The 18242-nt window shown below is 53.5% G+C and overlaps 1 protein-coding gene across 4 annotated transcripts; it reads left to right on the plus strand.

Moving 5' to 3' along the window:
- Window positions 1–10882: 10882 nt before the first annotated feature.
- On the plus strand, window positions 10883–18156 carry RNF215 (ring finger protein 215). Of its 4 annotated transcripts, XM_019643242.1 has the most exons (9): window positions 10883–11262; window positions 11529–11672; window positions 12141–12212; window positions 12293–12378; window positions 12832–12988; window positions 16377–16496; window positions 16573–16716; window positions 17033–17135; window positions 17223–18154. In XM_019643242.1, exons 1-9 carry the CDS (start codon window positions 10975–10977, stop codon window positions 17243–17245), a joined length of 1137 nt encoding a protein of 378 aa, XP_019498787.1. In that variant the 5' UTR covers window positions 10883–10974; the 3' UTR covers window positions 17246–18154. The 4 variants fall into 4 exon arrangements, with proteins under 4 accessions (XP_019498787.1, XP_019498785.1, XP_019498789.1 ...); XM_019643240.1 differs by having other exon boundaries at window positions 17033–18155; XM_019643244.1 differs by lacking the exon at window positions 16377–16496 and having other exon boundaries at window positions 17033–18156.
- The last annotated feature ends 86 nt before the right edge of the window (window positions 18157–18242 follow it).

Consider the following 18242-nt stretch of genomic DNA (forward strand, 5'->3'; position numbering starts at 1 on the left):
GAGCTTGCTTGTGCCGCTGTGGGGAGTCAGGTCCCCGCAGGATAAAGTGAGCTAATGTATGTAATTCACTCAAAGCAGTGCCTAGCACAGGGTTCTGCTCTGTGACCACTCCCTAGATTGCCCAGCACAGCCTCCCTTTGCTGCCTGCCTGGCCAGGCTTCGGCCTCTGGGTGGGGATGCAGGGTGGACATGAAGGAAGACAAAGAACATCAAGGCCCAATGGAAGCAGGCCTGCTATCAGCTTATCTGCTTCCCCACCCCCTCCCCTGCTCAAGCCCAGGGACCAGAGTTGTGGGTTTGTGTGTAGCTGCAAGTCTGACTGCCCTGCCATGCCTCAGTCACAGCCTCTTCCCCATAGAATGGGCCATTTCCTCCTTTCAGGGCTCCACAGCCCTCCCCCTCTAAATGGTCCCCTCCCCTCTACTCTAATCCTACCTCCACTGTCACATGCCTTGGGCCATTCTTTCCTTCTGCTGTGTGTCAGGCACTAGGCACTGTTCTGGAGACCCTGAAATGAATCAGACACCATCCTGCCCTCCCAAAGATAAGACACAGTCACCTAGATATTCAATTAAAATAAAAGAGCAAAATATATGTCACAAGGAGAGGCAGCAAGGCCCTGGGAGCTAGTTTAAAAGTGGGACAATTTGTTTGGGGCTGAAAGAATTGTAAAGGGCTTCATGGAGGGAGTTGCATTGGAGCTGGGACTTAAAAGGTGGGGCGGGAAGGAAATGGAAAGGAGATTCATTCATTCCATGGTGGCACACTGGCATGAGTGAAATGTTGGTGGTTGGTGGAAATTGTGGCTACAACTAGAGAGGAGGGGAGAGAAGGAGTCGGCAGGGAGGACTGGCAGAACCTTGAAGTGGCCCTGCTTAGCAGCATCTGCCCTGCTAGACCATGAGGTTCTGAGGCAGAGGGCCCTGTTTTACTCACCTCTGGATCCCCACAAGCCCTCTACTCCCAACAGAGCATCTTCCACATGGGCTGTTCAATAAATATGTGGTGAAAGAATGCAAGAAATGCTCCAACAGGCACAGAGACAGGTGCTGGGGGAGCCCTGGGAAGGAGATTCACATATAAACATAGATCATTCAGGAATCAGGCAGCTCGCCTCACTTTACAGCTGTGGAAGCTAGGCCCAAAGAAGGCATACATTCCCCCCAAATCGTTAAGAGGCCTTGGAGAGTTTTGCTGGTACCTGCCACAGTCACACCCTCACTTTACTGCCTAGAATTAACGCAGGCAGAACTGAGCCCGGAAGCCTGTGGGCACCCTGCCTCCCAGAATGCTTCCCCTCCCACCTCTACACTTACATCTCTAAGAGAGCAGAAAGCAGAACACCCCCAGGCTCTCTGGGGTAGAAGGCAGAGGCAAGCTATAGCAGGCCCATTAAAGACTTGGGAGGCTTTCACTCTGCACCTGTCGGGGCCTCCACCATGGAAGCCTTCTGTAGGGCACAGGTTCAGCCCTGTGGCTGACAGCCTGCACCCCACCTCTGTGAAGTGTTTTCAGTCAGTCCCAGCAGTCTTGCCCTAGTTAAAAAAATCATCAGCTTCTGGCTTAGGGCAGGGCATGGCTGCCTTCCTTGCTGGATATGTGGCTGAGATCTTTATTTCAGACCCTTCCAGGGGCAAGATGTTCATTTCTGTGTAGGGCCTACCCCGAGGAAAATAGAACAACCCTTATGTTGGTTGGACACTTGACAGTTTACAGGGCACTTTCAGATCTAGCTATTCATTTAAGCCCATGGCGGGAAGGTCAGGTGATTGAGGAACCTGAGGGTAAGAGCGCATGCAGAGTTGGGACTTGAACCCAAATTCCTATCTTCTGGGCCAAAAACTGCCAGATACCTGTGGGCCAAGGCATGGACTCACCCGGGAGCTACACGCAGAAGCTGCCTGGGAAAGCACAAGGAAAACATTCACCCAGCAGAAAACAGTCCCCAGCTCCAACCAACCCCCTCCCCCACCCCCACACACTACTCCTCCAGGAACCTGGCATTACCCACAATAAAGGCCTAAGTAAATTCTGCCCTTCCCAGGTCCCGTGGCTACCTGCTTCTTCCTCCACTGAAACTTCTCTATCTTCAGTCCACTATGGAACAGCTAGTTAATCTGATAATATAAATCCTAGAATAATAATCTGGTGAACTCCTCCAAGCTGGTTACTAAGAGAGAGTCCCTCGTCCCCATCCTTACCTTTTCTCTATTCCCCAGCCCCTGCCTGACAATTCTCTATCCTTGCTAGGTATGTTGCTCCCCTGCTCAAGAATCGGCAGTGGCTCACTAGTTCCTTGACTTGCATTCAAGGCCTACCCTCATCTCGTCCCAGCATCCCTTGTGCCCTATAATATAGCTCCTCCCCTTCACACATGGTCATTTTAGTAAGAGAAGCTCCATGCTGTCCTTCAGATGCACCTCTACCTTCTTGCCTCTGTCAACGTTGCTGCCCTCTCCTGTTTCCTCCTGCCAGATCCTCCCTAGCCTTCAAAGCCCTGATCCAATGCTGTTTCTAGGAACCTCTCGCCGATCTACCCATTCCAACGTGACTTCTGCCAACCAGTAGCCTCTCTCTTCTGACCCTGACACTGACTACTTTGTGTTGTAGGGGTGACTGTCTGGCAACAGCCAGGCCCAACAGGAAGAGCCCAGCCTCGGGGTCAGGCAGGCCCAAGGTGAGAGCCAGGCCCTGCCACTTGGCAGAGCTGGGATAGGTGTGCTGTTCTGAGTATACCTTGCTGGGCAAGGTAGTGTGAATGGCTGAAAACAGGCTGCTGGAGCATAGAGATTTAGGAGGAACGTGGGCTGACCATTCTAGTCTTAGGAGTTAGTGCTCTGAGGTTGAGATTCCTCTGGGAGGTGGCTCCAGGCACACTGGACGGAAAGTCCAGAACAAGGGCTTTAGGCCGAATTCTTGAGTGAATACGCTGCAGTGACTCTTCAGCAATGAGCATGTAGGGCCTCCTCAGGGTGGTTTGTCCTTGACCTCTGGGCCTTGGATACCTATTCTCTAAAACAAGGGCATTAACCTCAAGATCAAAGGCCACTAGGTCCTCTGTCCTCTGATTCTGTGGTGTCAGCAGGATAAGGGTGGTGCAGAGGTTAGTACAGTGAATTGCAAGTTGGAGGGAACAGTCTTTTAAACCCTTCTGCAAATATTTGTAGAACACTCTACTTCCACAGGGCCAGGACAACAGGAACTCTCTGGAAAGTCCTTGTGCTTGCAGGAGGCCCTCCAGAAAGGCCCTGACTCGGGCCTCCTCGCCCCCTCCCAGTCCTGCCATGTGGGACTGCAGCTGCCTCAAGTCCTTTTCCAACAAAGTGGGGAAAGAATGAAGAAATCCGAGATACCTGCGACTTCAGGGCCTCCACAGCAAAGGTGACAGCAGCAGATGAGGAAGCACCTGCTTCCCCTTCCAGGTGGCCCAGGCTTCCACTTCTGACTGGAACTGGGAGCCTGAGCACTTTTTATTCTTTGCTCCATAAGTACTATTTATGCAGTGGGCATGGTGGCAGGCATGGGACACCTCAGACGAGGTGTCCAACCAGGCCCTGCCTTCAGGGAGTCCCCAGTCTACGTGCAGACAGCCAAGGCAACAAGTCATTCCAGTGCAGCCAGTGCCACCCTACAGGGGGCAGACAGGACAGTCCCCACACAGTCAGAGGGTGGGGGTTTCCCAGGTTCTCCACAGACCTGATGGCTGAGCAGGAGTCAGCCAGATTGGAGAGGGCAGGAGGCCTTTTCCTTCATTTATTCATACATTCATTCATTCCACATATATTTAACTGAGCACTGTGCTAATCATGGAGTAAAAAAGCTGCCCTCAGGCCAGCTGAGTGGCGCATTGGTTAAGAGTTGGTTTTGGACGCCAGCTCTGAGCAGCAGGGCCCCGATTTGGATCCCACATGAGGGCCAGTGATGCTGCGCCCTCTACAGCTAAGATGGTGAACAACAGCTCAACCTGGAGCTGGGCTGCTGTGAGTCGCCGGCAATGGCATAGGCTGCAGTGGGGCTGCAGTGGGCTGCCATAAGCTACCGTGAGTGGCTGGCAGCCAGTGTGAGCTGCTGGGAGCTGCCGTGAGCGGCCGTCCAGTGGCCGGCGACCCATCTGCCTCAGCCAGGAAGAGCGCAATGATCACAGTACCAACATAGGCCAGTGAAGCAACGTCCTCCACAACTAAACTGAAGAACAAAAAAACAGCAACTTGTCTGTTTCCCTTCCCCGATTCCCCAATAGAATCTTAAAAAACAAACAAACAAACAAAAAACTGTCCTAGTGGAATTTAGAGTATTGGAGGCGGGGGGAGCATGCCCAGGCTATGGCGAGGTGAGGGGGCCAGATAAGAAGCAGGGCTTGGGGGTGTGTGGATGTAGGAGTGGCAGTCAGGAAGGGTCTCTGAGCAGTGGTGAGGTGGGGTGGGAGGAGGTATTCTGAGATCCTTGAGCTGAGGATGCTCCATGGGATCTTGGGAGGGGTATCTTTCTCCTTTTGGGGCTCCAGCACCCTTAGTGTTGAACAAGTCTAGAACATCTGCCAGGGTAAGGTCAGACTATGGACGAAAAATGCCTCTGAAGGTTGAAGGGCCACAAATGGAGGTTATGGGAGGGAAGTGGATAAGAAGCCCTCTTTTCAGGCCCCTTGGGTTCCAGCAGCAGCCCTGCCCCACTGCAAAGAATACAGAATGGCAACCCCTCTATTCCCTCACTCTTTGTTCTCCCTCCTGCCTTCCCCTCCGCCCCCGCCCCCAGTGAGGAGGCCAGGGGTCTTTAGGGACTTCAGTCTAGTAGGTGGCAACCTGAGTTTCCCATGACTTTTGGCTGCAGCTTCTTTGCACCCACCCCCTACTTCTCCCCCTGCACTAACTCTGAGAACAGAGGAAGCAGTCCTGGGCCAAGAGCAGTGGGGCCTGGAGCCAAACCCCAGCTCCTTTGGTGAGACAGTCACCTGCTTTCTCTGGGTGCCAGTAACCTGGAGACAAATGTAATCCTTGCCTCTTTCTCAAGGCTGCTGTGAGAATTCCAAGTGAAATAATGGCTGGTAAAGCTATGGGTGCACAAATGTGAGGGATTATCAATACTATTATGTGTTATTTCTGAAGACACAACAGAACGTGAGAAGCTGAGCCCCGTCCGGCTCCTCTCCAGGAGCCCAGTTCCTCCTCACTTCCGCAGTCCACCCTGGCTTTGTGAAGACATAAATCCTCTCCCCGCCCCACTTCCCACACCTGAACCCCCCTAATTAAGTCCCTTGCCTTCCCAGATATCATTGTCTAATCCCTAAGCCTTTTCTCACAAGTCTCTAGTTGTCTCCTGGAGTCAAATCCCTTTAGAGTGAGGTGGCCCAGTTAGCAGTGAACCCAGAGGCTGGGGGCAGGGAGCTGGGACTTCAGGGCTCCCCATGGAGGGGGAGGGGAGGGCAGGGGGAAGTGCTGGAGACCAGGCACTAGCTGGCACAAGGCCCCCCTTGGGAAGAGTGGGTTGTCATTTCTGCCCCTACCCCCATTCAACATAGAATCCAGATTTTATAGTCAGACTTGGTCATTCTGTGTCAGTGCCTTTGAGGAGCAAAACGGTATGGGCTGAGCCCACCGACTCTGCAGCAAACTACCTGGATTCAGGTCCTGGTTCTCACCTACCAAGGTCACTTGACCCCTGTGCCTCAATTTCCCTTCTGTAAAATGGCAATGATAATTTTACTACCTCATAAGGTTGTGATGAGGTTAAATGAGCTAATTCGTGCAAAGGACCTAGAACAGTGCTTGGAACATAGTAAATGTATCCGCTGTTTTTACTTGAACTTTCTGTTTCTTCCGCAATATTCTTGCCAGGCAGGTCTCAACACCACCTCTCAGAGTGGCCTTTCTTCTCTTGGTACCAGAGCTGAAGCAGCCCCCTGCGCCCTGTCACTCTCTAAAGTCACTTTATCTCCTTAATATGGCACTTTCCAGGGTCTGAAATGATCTCGCTGATGGATGTGGTTATAGTTGATTATTCTGAAGTGCAGGAGCCGTTGCTTGTCATGGTCACTGCTCCATGCCCAGTGCCCAGAACCCTGCCGACAATCAACATCCATTTGTAGGCATGACCCAACATTTGCTCTGCCCCCCAAGGGCTGAACCCAGGGAAGGACTGGCCTCTGACTGTCCATCCACTCTGCAGGCCTTCCTCTCCCGCACACTACAGCCCTCTGCTGCTACTCTACACCTAGCCTGTGTGGTCTTGGGCAAGTCGTTACCCCTCTCTGGCATCTGGGTGAGTGGAGGGAGGTTGAGCATCTTGTCATATTTGTCGACCATTCTTGTTTCCTCTTTTGTCAAATGCCTATTTGCATCTTGTAGCCCATATTTATGTATTCGTATATTCTACATATGAATCACCAGGCAACCAAGGGACAGTCTAAGATTTTTTTTAAAGACGACTTCTTATGTCCTGGGGCTCATGCCTACAAGGTGAAGAAATCTCAAGACCCCAAGTTCTGTAAATACAGCCCTCCAACCTAGCCCTCTCTTGTTGTCACTGGGCCTGAGGTTCCGGGGTGGGGGGTGGGGGGGTGTACATTTTTGTGAGCTAGGCCTTGCCTTCCTCAAGTCCCTTTGTAAAAACAGAAACCAATGCTAGCCTGCCACCTGGTGGCTGCTTCATTATATCGGTCCCTTCCATAACAGAGGGGACCGAAGTTCAATCACTACAGCAGGCACCTATTCTGAATATTGATTTGCCTACCTTTCATCTTTCTGCCAGCACCACCATCGTGTGCTCATGGAATGCCTCATCCATGTTTATGGCACCACACTGAAGAACTCGTGTCACAGCAGACGAAGAGCAGCTGTGGGCTCGTGTCCAGGGAATTCACTGGCCTTACCTTACATCCCATTCTTGGTACTGAGTCCAAAACATTTCACCACCCCTACTCTGTTCCCATGTGGGATAATGCACCCCATGCCTCACACTTTTGTTAACAGCTTTATTTCTTCTAGTTTGCCCTATAGCTTTAGGGTGTGAAGAGAGATTGGGGCAGTGGGGGCCCCCACACAGTTCACAGCCCAGCCCAGGGCCAGGAAACCTTGTATTCCAAGACTCATGCCGCCTGGAATCACAGCATGTCTGTTGAAAGGATTCCCCCAAATCTTTTTGTCGAACTCCCATTTTACAGTTGGGGACACAGGCCACGAAAAGGGAAGTGGCCTGCCTGGAGGTACATGGTGAGAGAGTGACAGCCCTATCCCTGCCAGCTCCCTACTCAGCCCCAGAAGTGAAGCAAGCTGGGACCTGGCTGAGTGGTCTGTCCGTCCATCCCAAGGGCCAGCACCAGGCCCAATAGCCTACCTCCTCTCCCAGCTAGGATCCCTTGTCTCCCGCTGGAGCCCTCCAGTTTCCTCCTCAGATGCTCTGCTCCCAAACAGGGCCTTGCCCAGCACTCATCTCCCTTTATACCAGTCTGGTCTGGTCCTTTATACCAATTCCTGGGCTTATACTTCCTCCAGTGGCAACTCTGACCTTTACTGCTTGCTCCTCCACCCACCCCCATCCCTACTCCAGCAATAGCAGAAGGCCCCGGGCTAGGCAGGGCTGGGCTAGGCTACACTCTCCCACATTGAGATTACATCGGCAAGATTTGTCTCTTCCAGGATAACCGAGGGTTACCCCGTGGGAGGTAATCACAGGGTAACTCTCTTTACTCACCAAGTTCACAGGGCGCTCTAGCTCCCACTGATGGATGGCTCAGATGTGGCTATTTGTCAGGAAGTGGAAACGTGTTCTAGGTTGGGGACAGGTGTGAGTAAGGATCTGTGTCTGGTTGGTGTATGTGCATGTGTTGGGGAGGCAGTGAGGACCCCCTGCCTGGGTGGGTGGGATGGGGGGTAGGAAGCAATTAGCAGGAATAGGTATAGGCAGACATGAAGCCAACAGCCTGGCTAATTACAGGGTATGACTTTGCAACATTGTCATTGGGGCTGACACATGGGCTGAGACATTCACCGAATCAGAGAAGCAAGACTCTCCATGGAAAACCAAGAGACCTCAAGAGTGATTTCATACCTACAAAGGAATGTTAGTAACCTATGCAAGGGTAAACATACCACAGTTTATCTCTTCCAGTGATGGAGAGTTGGGCTGTTTTCAATTTTTTACTATTTATTAATAAATAGGGCTGTTCAGCCCATGCCTTGGAAATGGTTCTCAGCCAGGTCTGCACATTAGCGTCACTTGGTGTGTATGTTTTTTGTTTTTTTGGGTTTTTTTTTAATCATTTCCGGCAACAAATTCCCACCTCCAGAGACAACAATTCAGTTGATTTAGAATAGGGGATGGGCATCAGTATTTTGTAGAAGATCCTTAGATGATTCTAATATTCTTTGTATTGAGAACCACTGTTCTAGAGCATAGACCCAGGAGCAGAATTCCTGAGAATGTACATATTGGTTTATTTGATATAAAATAGTTTCCAGTGTGGCTGTACTGGACCAGTACAACCAGGCTGTACAACCATTAGCAGTATATAGATTCCATTGCTCCACACCCCTACCAACACTTGATATTACCAGACTCTTAAATTTTTACCAGTTGATCTCTCAAATGATTTTAATTTGTATTTCACTGATTAATGATTAGGTTAAGCATCTTTTCTTTCTTTCTTTTTTTTTTTAAGATTTTATTGGGGAATTGGGGAAGGGGAACATTGTGTTTTTCCAGGACCAATCAGCTCCAAGTCAAGTTGTTGTCCTTCAATCTTAGTTGTGGAGGGCGCAGCTCAGCTCCAAGTCCAGTCATCACTTTCAATCTAGTTTGCGGCGGCGGGGGGGGGGCCGGCACAGCCTGTAACCTTGTGGGAACCGAACCGGTAACCTTGTTGTTAAGAGCACTCACTCTAACCAACTGAGCCATCCAGCCACCCATCACCAGCTCAGTGGCAGCTCAGCTCAGGCACAGCTCACTGGCTCATGTGGGAATCGAACCAGTGACCCTGTTGTTCTCAGAGCTCACTTTCTAACCAACTGAGCCACCCGGCTGGCCCCTAGGTTGAGCATCTTTTCATATTTATTGACCATTCTTGTTTCCTCTTTTGTCAAATGCCTATTTGCATCTTGTAGCCCATATTTAGGTATTTGTATAGACTGCATAATGAACCATGTGGTTGCAAATACCTTCTCCCAGTTTGTAGCTTTCCCTGCCACTTTATTACAATGTTTTCATTAACAATCCTTTTATTGTGAATGAATTTTTTTCAATCTTTTTCTTTATAATCTGCTTTTATGCATTAAGAAATCTCTCCCGATCTTGAAGTAATCAAAATTTTGTTTCTTTTTTAAAGATTTTATTGGGGAACTGGGGGAGCAAACAGCATTGGGGAATCGGGGAAGGGAAACAGACAAGTTGCTGTTCTTCAGTCTAGTTGTGGAGGACGTTGCTTCACTGGCCCATGTTAGTATTATCATTGCGCTCTTCCCGGGTGAGGCAGTTGCTCACTGGCCGTTGGACGGCTGCTCATGGGAGCTCACGCCCGCTGCCAGCCAACCCCACTGCAGCCTATGCCATCGCCGGTGACTCACTGCAGCCCAGCTCCAGGTTGAGCTGTTGTTCACCATCTTAGCTGTAGAGGGCGCAGCATCACTGGCCCTCATGTGGGATCCAAATCGGGGCCCTGCTGCTCAGAGAAGGCGTCCAAAGCCAACTCTTAACCAATGCGCCACTCGGCCGGCCCCTGTTGTTTCTTTCTAAAAATGTTTAAAGTATGACTTTTCATGATTTTAATTCACATGGAATTGATAGTTTGTGTATGATGTGCAATAGGTGTCCAATTTCATTTCTTTTCCTTATTGTTAACCCATTTTTTTAGCAGTTTATCAAACAGTCCATCATACTTCCTCCTCCCTCCCCCAATTGCATTGCTTCCTCTGACATAGCCATGTTTATGTGTGTGGATCTGTTTTTGGCTTCTTTGTTTGATGTCCCATTTGTCTGTCTTTGGGCTGATATCAGGCTGTCTTGTTTTCTCCACCTTATTCTTCTGGAGCACCTTGACGATTCAGTGTTGGTGGTTATATGGATGTTCACTGTAGAAGTCTCAATCTTTCTGTATGTTTGATATTTTTCATAATAAAATATTAGGAAAATGAGTGTCATGACTCATCTGGCCTTTTCTCACAGTGCAATTTTTAAAAGGCTTTCAGGCTGAGCCAGCTCCCAGCAACCCTTGGAGAATAGGATGAGTTTGAGGACAGTTCGTGGAACTTTCACATTCTGGCAGGCATCTGAGATTACTTGTTGGGGGCTAGGTAGTGCTGGTCTTATACTGTGCTCACTTCACAGCCCAGAAAAGTGACTTCCCTGAGGACCCAGAGTCTCTGCCCCACTGAATTGTGTCTGGCCTGTTCCGCCTAGGCAAGCATCCCCAGTCCCTCTCTCTGTTACTCTAGGACCCTTGCCTCAATCTCCCCCAGCTGACTCCCACGCCAATCTCAGATTCTCTGGCGTTTGGTCCGGGGGGAGAAACAGAGGCCCAGGGAAGAGTGGGGTGCAATTTGGCCCAGGCCACATGGTGGAATCATCAGACGCACTCCAGCCTCCAGGCCCCCAGATATCCCTCGTTCTTGCCCTTCTCTGGCCCTGATCGTGTCTCCGCCTCCCCAAGTCGTCCCTTCAAACTATGTCTCTCGCTCTCTGCCCCAGTCGCCGCTTCTGACAACCCAGCAAGCTGTGAGCACTTTGACTTCCCACCTCCACACGGTTGACCCAGGCCTCCCGGCCAACGGCGCCAGAATTCCCCATGGCCACCAGGGGGCGCGCGCGGCCTGGTCTGGGCGCCCGAGCCGCCGAAAGCCCATCCCACTCCCGGCTCCCCGCCCCGTCCGGCCACAGCCCCGCCCCTCTCCCGGCGCCCCGCCCCGTCCGGCCGCGGCCTCGCTTGCTCTGCTACCCCCGCGTCCAGGACCCCTGTGTTCCTGTCTCATCTGCTTGCTGGGTCCGACCATGGGCCCCACGGCTCGCCCCGCGCTGAGGTCGCCGCCGTCGCCGCCTCCTCCTCCGCCGCCGTCGCCGCTGTTGTTGCTGCTGCCCCTGCTGCCTCTTTGGCTGGGCCTGGCGGGGCCCGGGGCCGCTGCGGACGGCAGCGAGCCTGTGGCAGGGGCGGGACGGGGCGGGGCCCGTGCGGTGCGGGTGGACGTGAGGCTACCGCGGCAGGACGCTCTGATCCTGGAGGGCGTCAGGATTGGCCCCGAGGCCGACCCGGCGCCCCGGCTGGGCGGCCGCCTGCTGCTGGTGAGCGCCGCCGAGCCATCTGTCTCTGGTGCCAGTGTAGACCCGCACCCAGATCTGGCCTTCATTCTGGACCACTCCCTGGCAGCCCAGCGCCTCCTCCCCAGGCTGCCCAGGGGAGGAGCAGCATTCCGGTTTCCAGAACCTGAGACCCAGACGCCCTCCCCTCCAAATTCATTCCCAATCTCTGGCCTTGCATCTCCTGTGTGCCTGATCCGTCTCCTCCCCACCCCCACCCCCACTTCTGCCCATGGCCCCTCACCCCACAGATGGACATCGTGGATGCTGAGCAGGAGGTGCCCATAGAAGGCTGGATTGCAGTGGCGTATGTGGGCAAGGAGCAGGAGGCCCAGTTCCACCAGGAGAGTCAGGGCAGTGGCCCTCAGGCCTATCCCAAGGCTCTGGTCCAGCAGGTGCAGGGGGTGTGCGTGGGGAAGGGGGCTGGAGGAGGGGTTTTCAAGGCATTTGATAGAGCCAGACTATTAGGCGGGACCTTAAGGAGCTTCCAGAAAAGCCCTGGGCCTGGGTGAGGCAAGGGACCCCACTTTGGAAAACAGAGTCCTTATGGTGTGGAAATGGAGATGGGGGAGGCCTGAGAGAGTCAGGAAGCTCCACCTGGCTCTGAGAATATCCAATGGGGAATTCCTGCAAGGGGTCACTGGGCAGGCCTGCCCTGCTAGGACCAGAGAAGGAAGGGCATTGTTTGCATCCCACAAGCATTTGGGGGGAAGGCAGGAGGAATAAGGGTTTCTGTCCTTGACCTCAAGGAGCTTATAGCCAGTCTGTCCAGAGGAAGCACTCACTACAGTGCCAGGAGCTAAGAACAACTGTAGCAACAGGTGTGGGTAGGGTATGGGCTACCTTCTGCCTCTGTCCTGCAGATGCGGAGGGCACTTTTCCTGGGAGCCTCTGCCCTGCTTCTCCTCATCTTGAACCACAACGTGGTCCGAGAGGTAAATTTGATCAGGCTTCGGGGGCACACAAACTGGGGAACAGAGGAACAGTGCCAGCTGACCTCCCTGTTCCCCTACAGCTAGATATATCCCAGCTTCTGCTCAGGCCTGTGATCGTCCTCCATTATTCTTCCAATGTCACCAAGCTATTGGAGGCACTGCTGCAGTGAGTTGGGGTTTGGGCTTCAAAGGACTGGGCCTGGGAGCCTGGGTGCTATGGGTCCTTGGCTCTGTCATGGGCTCAGGGGGTCTCAGGACCACAGCCTTTCCTGTTAGCCTTCAGACTGTAGTCTCCCGGTCTGAAAAATGGGTGAGGAGACTGGAAGGAGGTACCAGGGCCTGGAGTGAAGAGGTGGCTCTGTGGGCAGAGGGGATTGGTTCCAGCAATGAGGAAGCCATATTCCTGATTGACAGGCTTTTCCCTGGACTTTTGGGCCTCCCTGGCCTGGCTGGTATGAGGATTGGAAAAACCAAAATCCACGGAAGGCATGAGGGCCAGAGCAGAAGGGCTACAGAGTGATAGTTGGGGGTATCCTTTTCCTACAAGGCTGGGTGGGAAGTGTGGGCCATCTCTCCCAAGAGCCCTTCCATCTGGCTCCTTGGCGGCTTTCCCTCCCAGGAGGACCCAGGCCACAGCTGAGATCACCAGTGGAGAGTCTCTATCAGCCAACATCGAGTGGAAGCTGACCCTGTGGACTACCTGTGGCCTCTCCAAGGATGGCTACGGAGGATGGCAGGACTTGGTGTGCCTGGGAGGCAGTCGGGCCCAGGAGCAGGTGGGTGCCCTGGGGGAGGAGGCTCAGGTGGGACCATACACATGCCTTGTCTCAAATCCTGTGGCCTCTCCCTACCTGGGTGGCAAGGACCACCATTTCCATCTCTCAGCGCTATTGTGAGTGTTCAGTGTGGTGCCTGACTTAGGATCAACGCACAATCAATGTTAGCTGCTGCTGTTATCATGTCATTCTCCTGCTCGGAGGCCTTCTTTGGCTCCCCATTGCCTGCAGAATAAAGTTCAGACTCCTTAACACGGCTTTCACAGCTCTCCTGATCACTCACTTATCCTGTTTTTTCCTAGTCTTCTTATATTCCGCCATCCTGTGCCATTTACTGGTTTTCACACATGCCCTGGTCTCCTGCCATTAAGCCTTATCCATGCTTGGCTGCAGGTATGGACACCATTTTTCTCTGTCTCCATATATCCCAGTCCAGCCAGAGTCCTCACAGCTCATTCTGCCTGCCTTCTTTGGAAAGCCTCCCTCATACCCTCAGCTCTCAGACCTCCCTCTCTCAGGCCCTTCATGGGCCCTTAGGACAGTCCATCCTATGTAAGTGTTGGAGAGCACGACTTTGTCTCCTGAAGGCCAGGGCTGTGTCTTACTTGTGTCTGGATTTCCCAGTGCTCAACATCGAGAGGGTTCAAAGGTATTCTGTCTGCAAGTGTTTCTCAAGTCCCTATTCTGTGCAAGGCCGGCATGCCCCAGTCTCCTAGTGCGCAGCCTCTAGCAAGTGTCAGGAAGACTTGGGTTCAAATTCAGTCTCTGAAGCCTTAGCTGAGTGATCTCAGGCTGAGCGTTTAACCTCTCTGGTCTCATATTCCTCATTTGTGAACAGGGACATCACATAGCCATAGGATTGTCAGGGAATTGTGTATGTAGGCTCATAGTGGGCACTGAGCAAATGGGCAGCTGCAGCTACTCTGAATCTTTATCGTTATAAGTGCTTGAGTAAGTCAATGGTCACCAAATAACTTTTGAGATCCTAGGATACTTGAGGCTCTATGAGAAGGGCTATGGATGGTACAAAAGGCTGTAAGACCTGGGCTCTGACCTCAAAGACAAGCGGGGAAAAGGAACTTTTGGCAGTTCAGCCTAGATAGCACGTGCTAATTCCTGTGAGCAGCACAAACCACAGTTCTGTGGAGGGAGCAGACACTGAGGCTGGGGATTGGAAGGGCTTTCTGGAAGAGAAGAGAGCCTCACTGTATCTCCCCCTGGAGGGCAGCCCACACAAACCTCTGGGTGGGTCAGGAATTTGATGAGGGGGCTGTCAGATGAGAGGCTGGGAGGAGGGGCGGGCAGAAAGGCTTGAACTAGGAGCAGGCAGGGAAAGGGCCCAAGAGGCTTTGAGGTGGGAATAACAGTCTGTAGGCCCGTCTGGCTGGTACAGAGGGCAAAGCTGAACAGCCATACTGCCGTCCAGGGTGGGCTGTGCAAGTGTTGGGTGGCCATTGTACCTGAAGTGTCTGAAGGACGGCTGAGGCCAGTGCTCAGCCCTGACCCCAGGGCCCAGTCATCACCCCTCCAGCCTCTGCTAATCCAGAGCTGCAGCACCAGAGCACCAGAAAGGTCCCATGATCCACAGCCTTACTGTTCTGATGTACAAGCCCCAATCCTGCCCTCCCTCTTCACCTGGAGGTCTCCAAGATGCACTGAGCCTGGGAAGGCTGGGTCTCAGGCCTACAGGAGAGCTCCAGGCTGGCCACACCCTCGGCCCACCCAGTGGTCACTGGTCGCTGCAGAGCACGGAGCTCCAGGTTCTGCCCTGGAGAGCTTACACTGTAAAGGCCACTCTGAATCCTGTCAGGTGTCAGCCTGGCTCAGCATGGCAGGGGTCACAAGGACAGAGCAGCTCCGGCCCTGGGCTCAGGGGACCCCATCTGGAGAGGAGATAGGCCAGAGACACTGTCATTCTGCTGGGCTGAGCGTTGAACTGGTGTTGGGCACGGGCCCTCTGGGGCATAGTGAAGGCACCTGAGCTTAGGGGTGTGGAGAGCTTCCTGGGGCAGGTGCCACCATTCCACCACGAATGAAAGGCTGATGGGGACACAAACCAGCAGAGAGAGGGTGGGATAGAATGGGGAGCTGGGACTCACAGACACCTCTCAGCAGTGGCCCCCAGAGTACCTCTGACGTGAGCAAAAGCAATATCATGACACCAGCAGCACCCAACTTTGTCCAGAATGGTGGCCTCTTTTAACATTAAATAATTTCTCGTCCCCTCTTCCCCCACATGATGGTGGTTGAACTCAGCATTGGCAGGGGAAGAACATGATGACAAAATGCTACTAGGAATGCAGAAAGCTTTTAAGTGAATGTGTTTATTAGTCATAAAACACCCACAGACCGGGTGAAATGGGCCTGTGTGGGTGAGGTGTGCCTATGTTGTGAGCGGGCCGGTTTTTGCTTACACAGCCACATCATTTCCTCAGCCAGCTGTTTAGTAGTCAAAGCCTAGCTGCCATACTGCATAGGATGGGAGTTAAGTCAGTGCAGCCCCCCGGGGCCTCTCAAAGACTAAGTGAGGCATGTCAGATGGGGTTTTCTCCCTCCAATGGGACCACCAAGGGCAGCAGCAAGGAAACACAGGTTTAGAGTAGGCGGGTGGGGTGCACTTGCCCAGCCCTAGTGGTCAGGGAGAGCTTCCAGAGCAAGGAGCATCCAAAGGCATTAGCCAAGCGAAGGGACAAGGAAGAAGAGAGCTCCCAAGAGGGGAACAGTGTTTGGAAAGGTACAGACATGGGAGGGGGCAAGGAACGGATGCTGAGAGGAGGGAGGGAGGACCTTCAGGGCAGGCTGGAGGAGTTTGGGTTTTCTCCTGAAGGCAGGGATGGGGGAGGGAAGCGTCACAGGGAAGGATGTCAGCCAGGGGTGCTGCATGATCAAGTCTGCAAGGTGAGCCGCCAGGGGCTATGGTGGGAAATGGATGGGTGAGTCTGGAGAGGAGGGACATGAGACCCCTAGGAGAGCGAGGCAGCAGGGCCTGGGGACTGGTGCCCTCTCAGCCTGGATGGAGGTGTGTGTGTGTGTGTGTGGGGGGGTGATAGGGACTAGAAAGCAGATCAGAAATGCAGCTTAGGGATGGGGGTGGGAAGGTGACAGGGCCCTGGGCTGGGGTGTCTGTGAGGCTGCCAGATAGACACTTTCATGAGTGCCAAAACATCAGGTTTGTTGCCCAGGAGAGGCCTGGGCTGGGGACAGATGTGGGTTGCCTCACTGTGTAGGGTGGAGTGAAGACAGCTGGAAAGACCCTGGGACGGAGGCTTCAGAAGAGGAAGCAGGGAGCCTAGTGCCGATGGACCTCCCTTGCCTGGTCCTTAGAAATTTAGTGGGGGAGGAGGATGGGGCGGCCCCAGCATCCTTGACACCCTGCTCCCCTCCCCAGAAGCCCCTGCAGCAGCTGTGGAACGCCATCCTGCTAGTGGCCATGCTCCTGTGCACAGGCCTTATGGTCCAAGCCCAGCGGCAGGCATCAAGACAGAGCCAGCAGGAGCCAGGAGGCCAGGTGGGAGTCAGCCCAAGGGAGTCCCAGTGCCCTCAGCCCTCAGGCCTGCCAAACTGTTCCTGTCCTCCCCCCACAGGTGGACCTGCTCAAGCGCCGTGTGGTACGGAGACTGGCATCCCTTAAGACCCGACGCTGCCGGCTGGGCAGAGCTGCACAGGGTCCCCTGGAGCCTGGTGCTGAGACCTGCGCTGTGTGTCTGGACTACTTTTGCAACAAGCAGGTGAGTGCCCTGGGCAGAGGCCAGCTATTGGCTGATACGTGATGAACTGACTCCCCTCCCCCCGAGAGAGAGAGAGAGAGAGAGAGAGAGACACACACACACACACACACACACACACACACACACACACACCCCACCCCCCACCTCCCCAAAAGATCTTGGAACCATCCTCACCAGCACTACAGAAAGCAGAATGGCCAGGGGTAGGGGCAGGTCACAGTGGCTTTAGTTCCCAGCTCAGATAAGGACATGGGGCCAGGCACCCCCACCTGGAGGCCCACCACTGTGGCCTGAGCCTTTTCCCCTTACCCCACAGTGGCTCCGGGTGCTCCCCTGTAAGCATGAGTTTCACCGAGACTGCGTGGACCCCTGGCTGATGCTCCAGCAAACCTGCCCACTATGCAAATTCAACGTCCTAGGTGAGCATCAAGGGTGGGGCCATTGGCTGGCTCTACCTGGTCCCCACCTGATGCCTTCCTCCCTGTTCTTTTTCCTTCTCCCTGCAGGGAACCGCTACTCAGATGATTAGCTGCCCCAGCTGGGTCTCTATACATGTGGATGGGACCCTTCCCGCCTGCACCCTGGCCCTTGGCCTGGGCTCTTGGAATGGGACAGCAGATGGTCAGGAGAGAAAGCCCTGTGGGTGGGAGGAAGGATAGGGCCTCCCCTGCTGAGGAGCAACGTGCCCCACCACATCCACCCTGGGAAGGAGGGGCTGCAGCCCCCAGGCTGAGGATGCAGGACCTGGACCTGCTGGAAAGAGAGGAAGAGAGGCCCCTTTGGGGCCCTTCTGTGCAATCGTGGGGTGTCCGTGTCTGCCCTCCTTGCAGGCAGCTCCCAGGACCCTGGGCAGGGGCCTGGGAAAAGAGGGTATATGGCAGTGCAGCTGTTCCCAGGGCTCTAGGAGCTCTCTGGCCTGCCTGTCAGGACATCCCAGGGGCTAAGGCTGCAGTGGCCAGGTTTCATGCTTATTTATTGGGAGTGGGGGGTTGGGTGAGGAACTGTTTAGCCTCAGGGGCACCTTGGTGTGACCATCTTTTAGGATATGTCTTGGTCAGGCAGTGATGTTAAACCTAAAGGCTTGCTGCCCTCGGTCCTTGGGTACTGGGAGCCACGGGTCCCTCTGTCTATCCAGCTGGACTCCTTCCCTGGGCCTGGCTGGGACCAGAGGCCTTAGAAACCATCCAGTCTTCTTGTGCTTTTTGGTGGGGCTCCGGACCGCTGACCAGGATACTTGAAGCCACAAGATAAATGTTGTGCATCTTCCAGGGGCATCCATTTTTTTAAAATTGTTTTTAGAAGATTTGGGGTAGAGGAGGTTTAATATTAAAATAAACATGGATATATTTTAACATAAGAAGTAAAATTTGTGTGGATGTTTTAAGATTAAAAAACAAGTCACCAGCCTGGCCGAGTGGCTCAGTTGGTTAAGAGTGTGATCTCTGAGCAACAGGGTTGCTGGTTCGATTCCCACATGGGCCAGTGAGCTGCATCCGAGCTGAGCTGCAGCTGGCTCGCCCATCCGC

The sequence above is a fragment of the Hipposideros armiger genome, unplaced genomic scaffold (genome assembly GCF_001890085.2).
Source record: "Hipposideros armiger isolate ML-2016 unplaced genomic scaffold, ASM189008v1 scaffold_75, whole genome shotgun sequence".
NCBI classification, from domain to species: domain Eukaryota; kingdom Metazoa; phylum Chordata; class Mammalia; order Chiroptera; family Hipposideridae; genus Hipposideros; species Hipposideros armiger.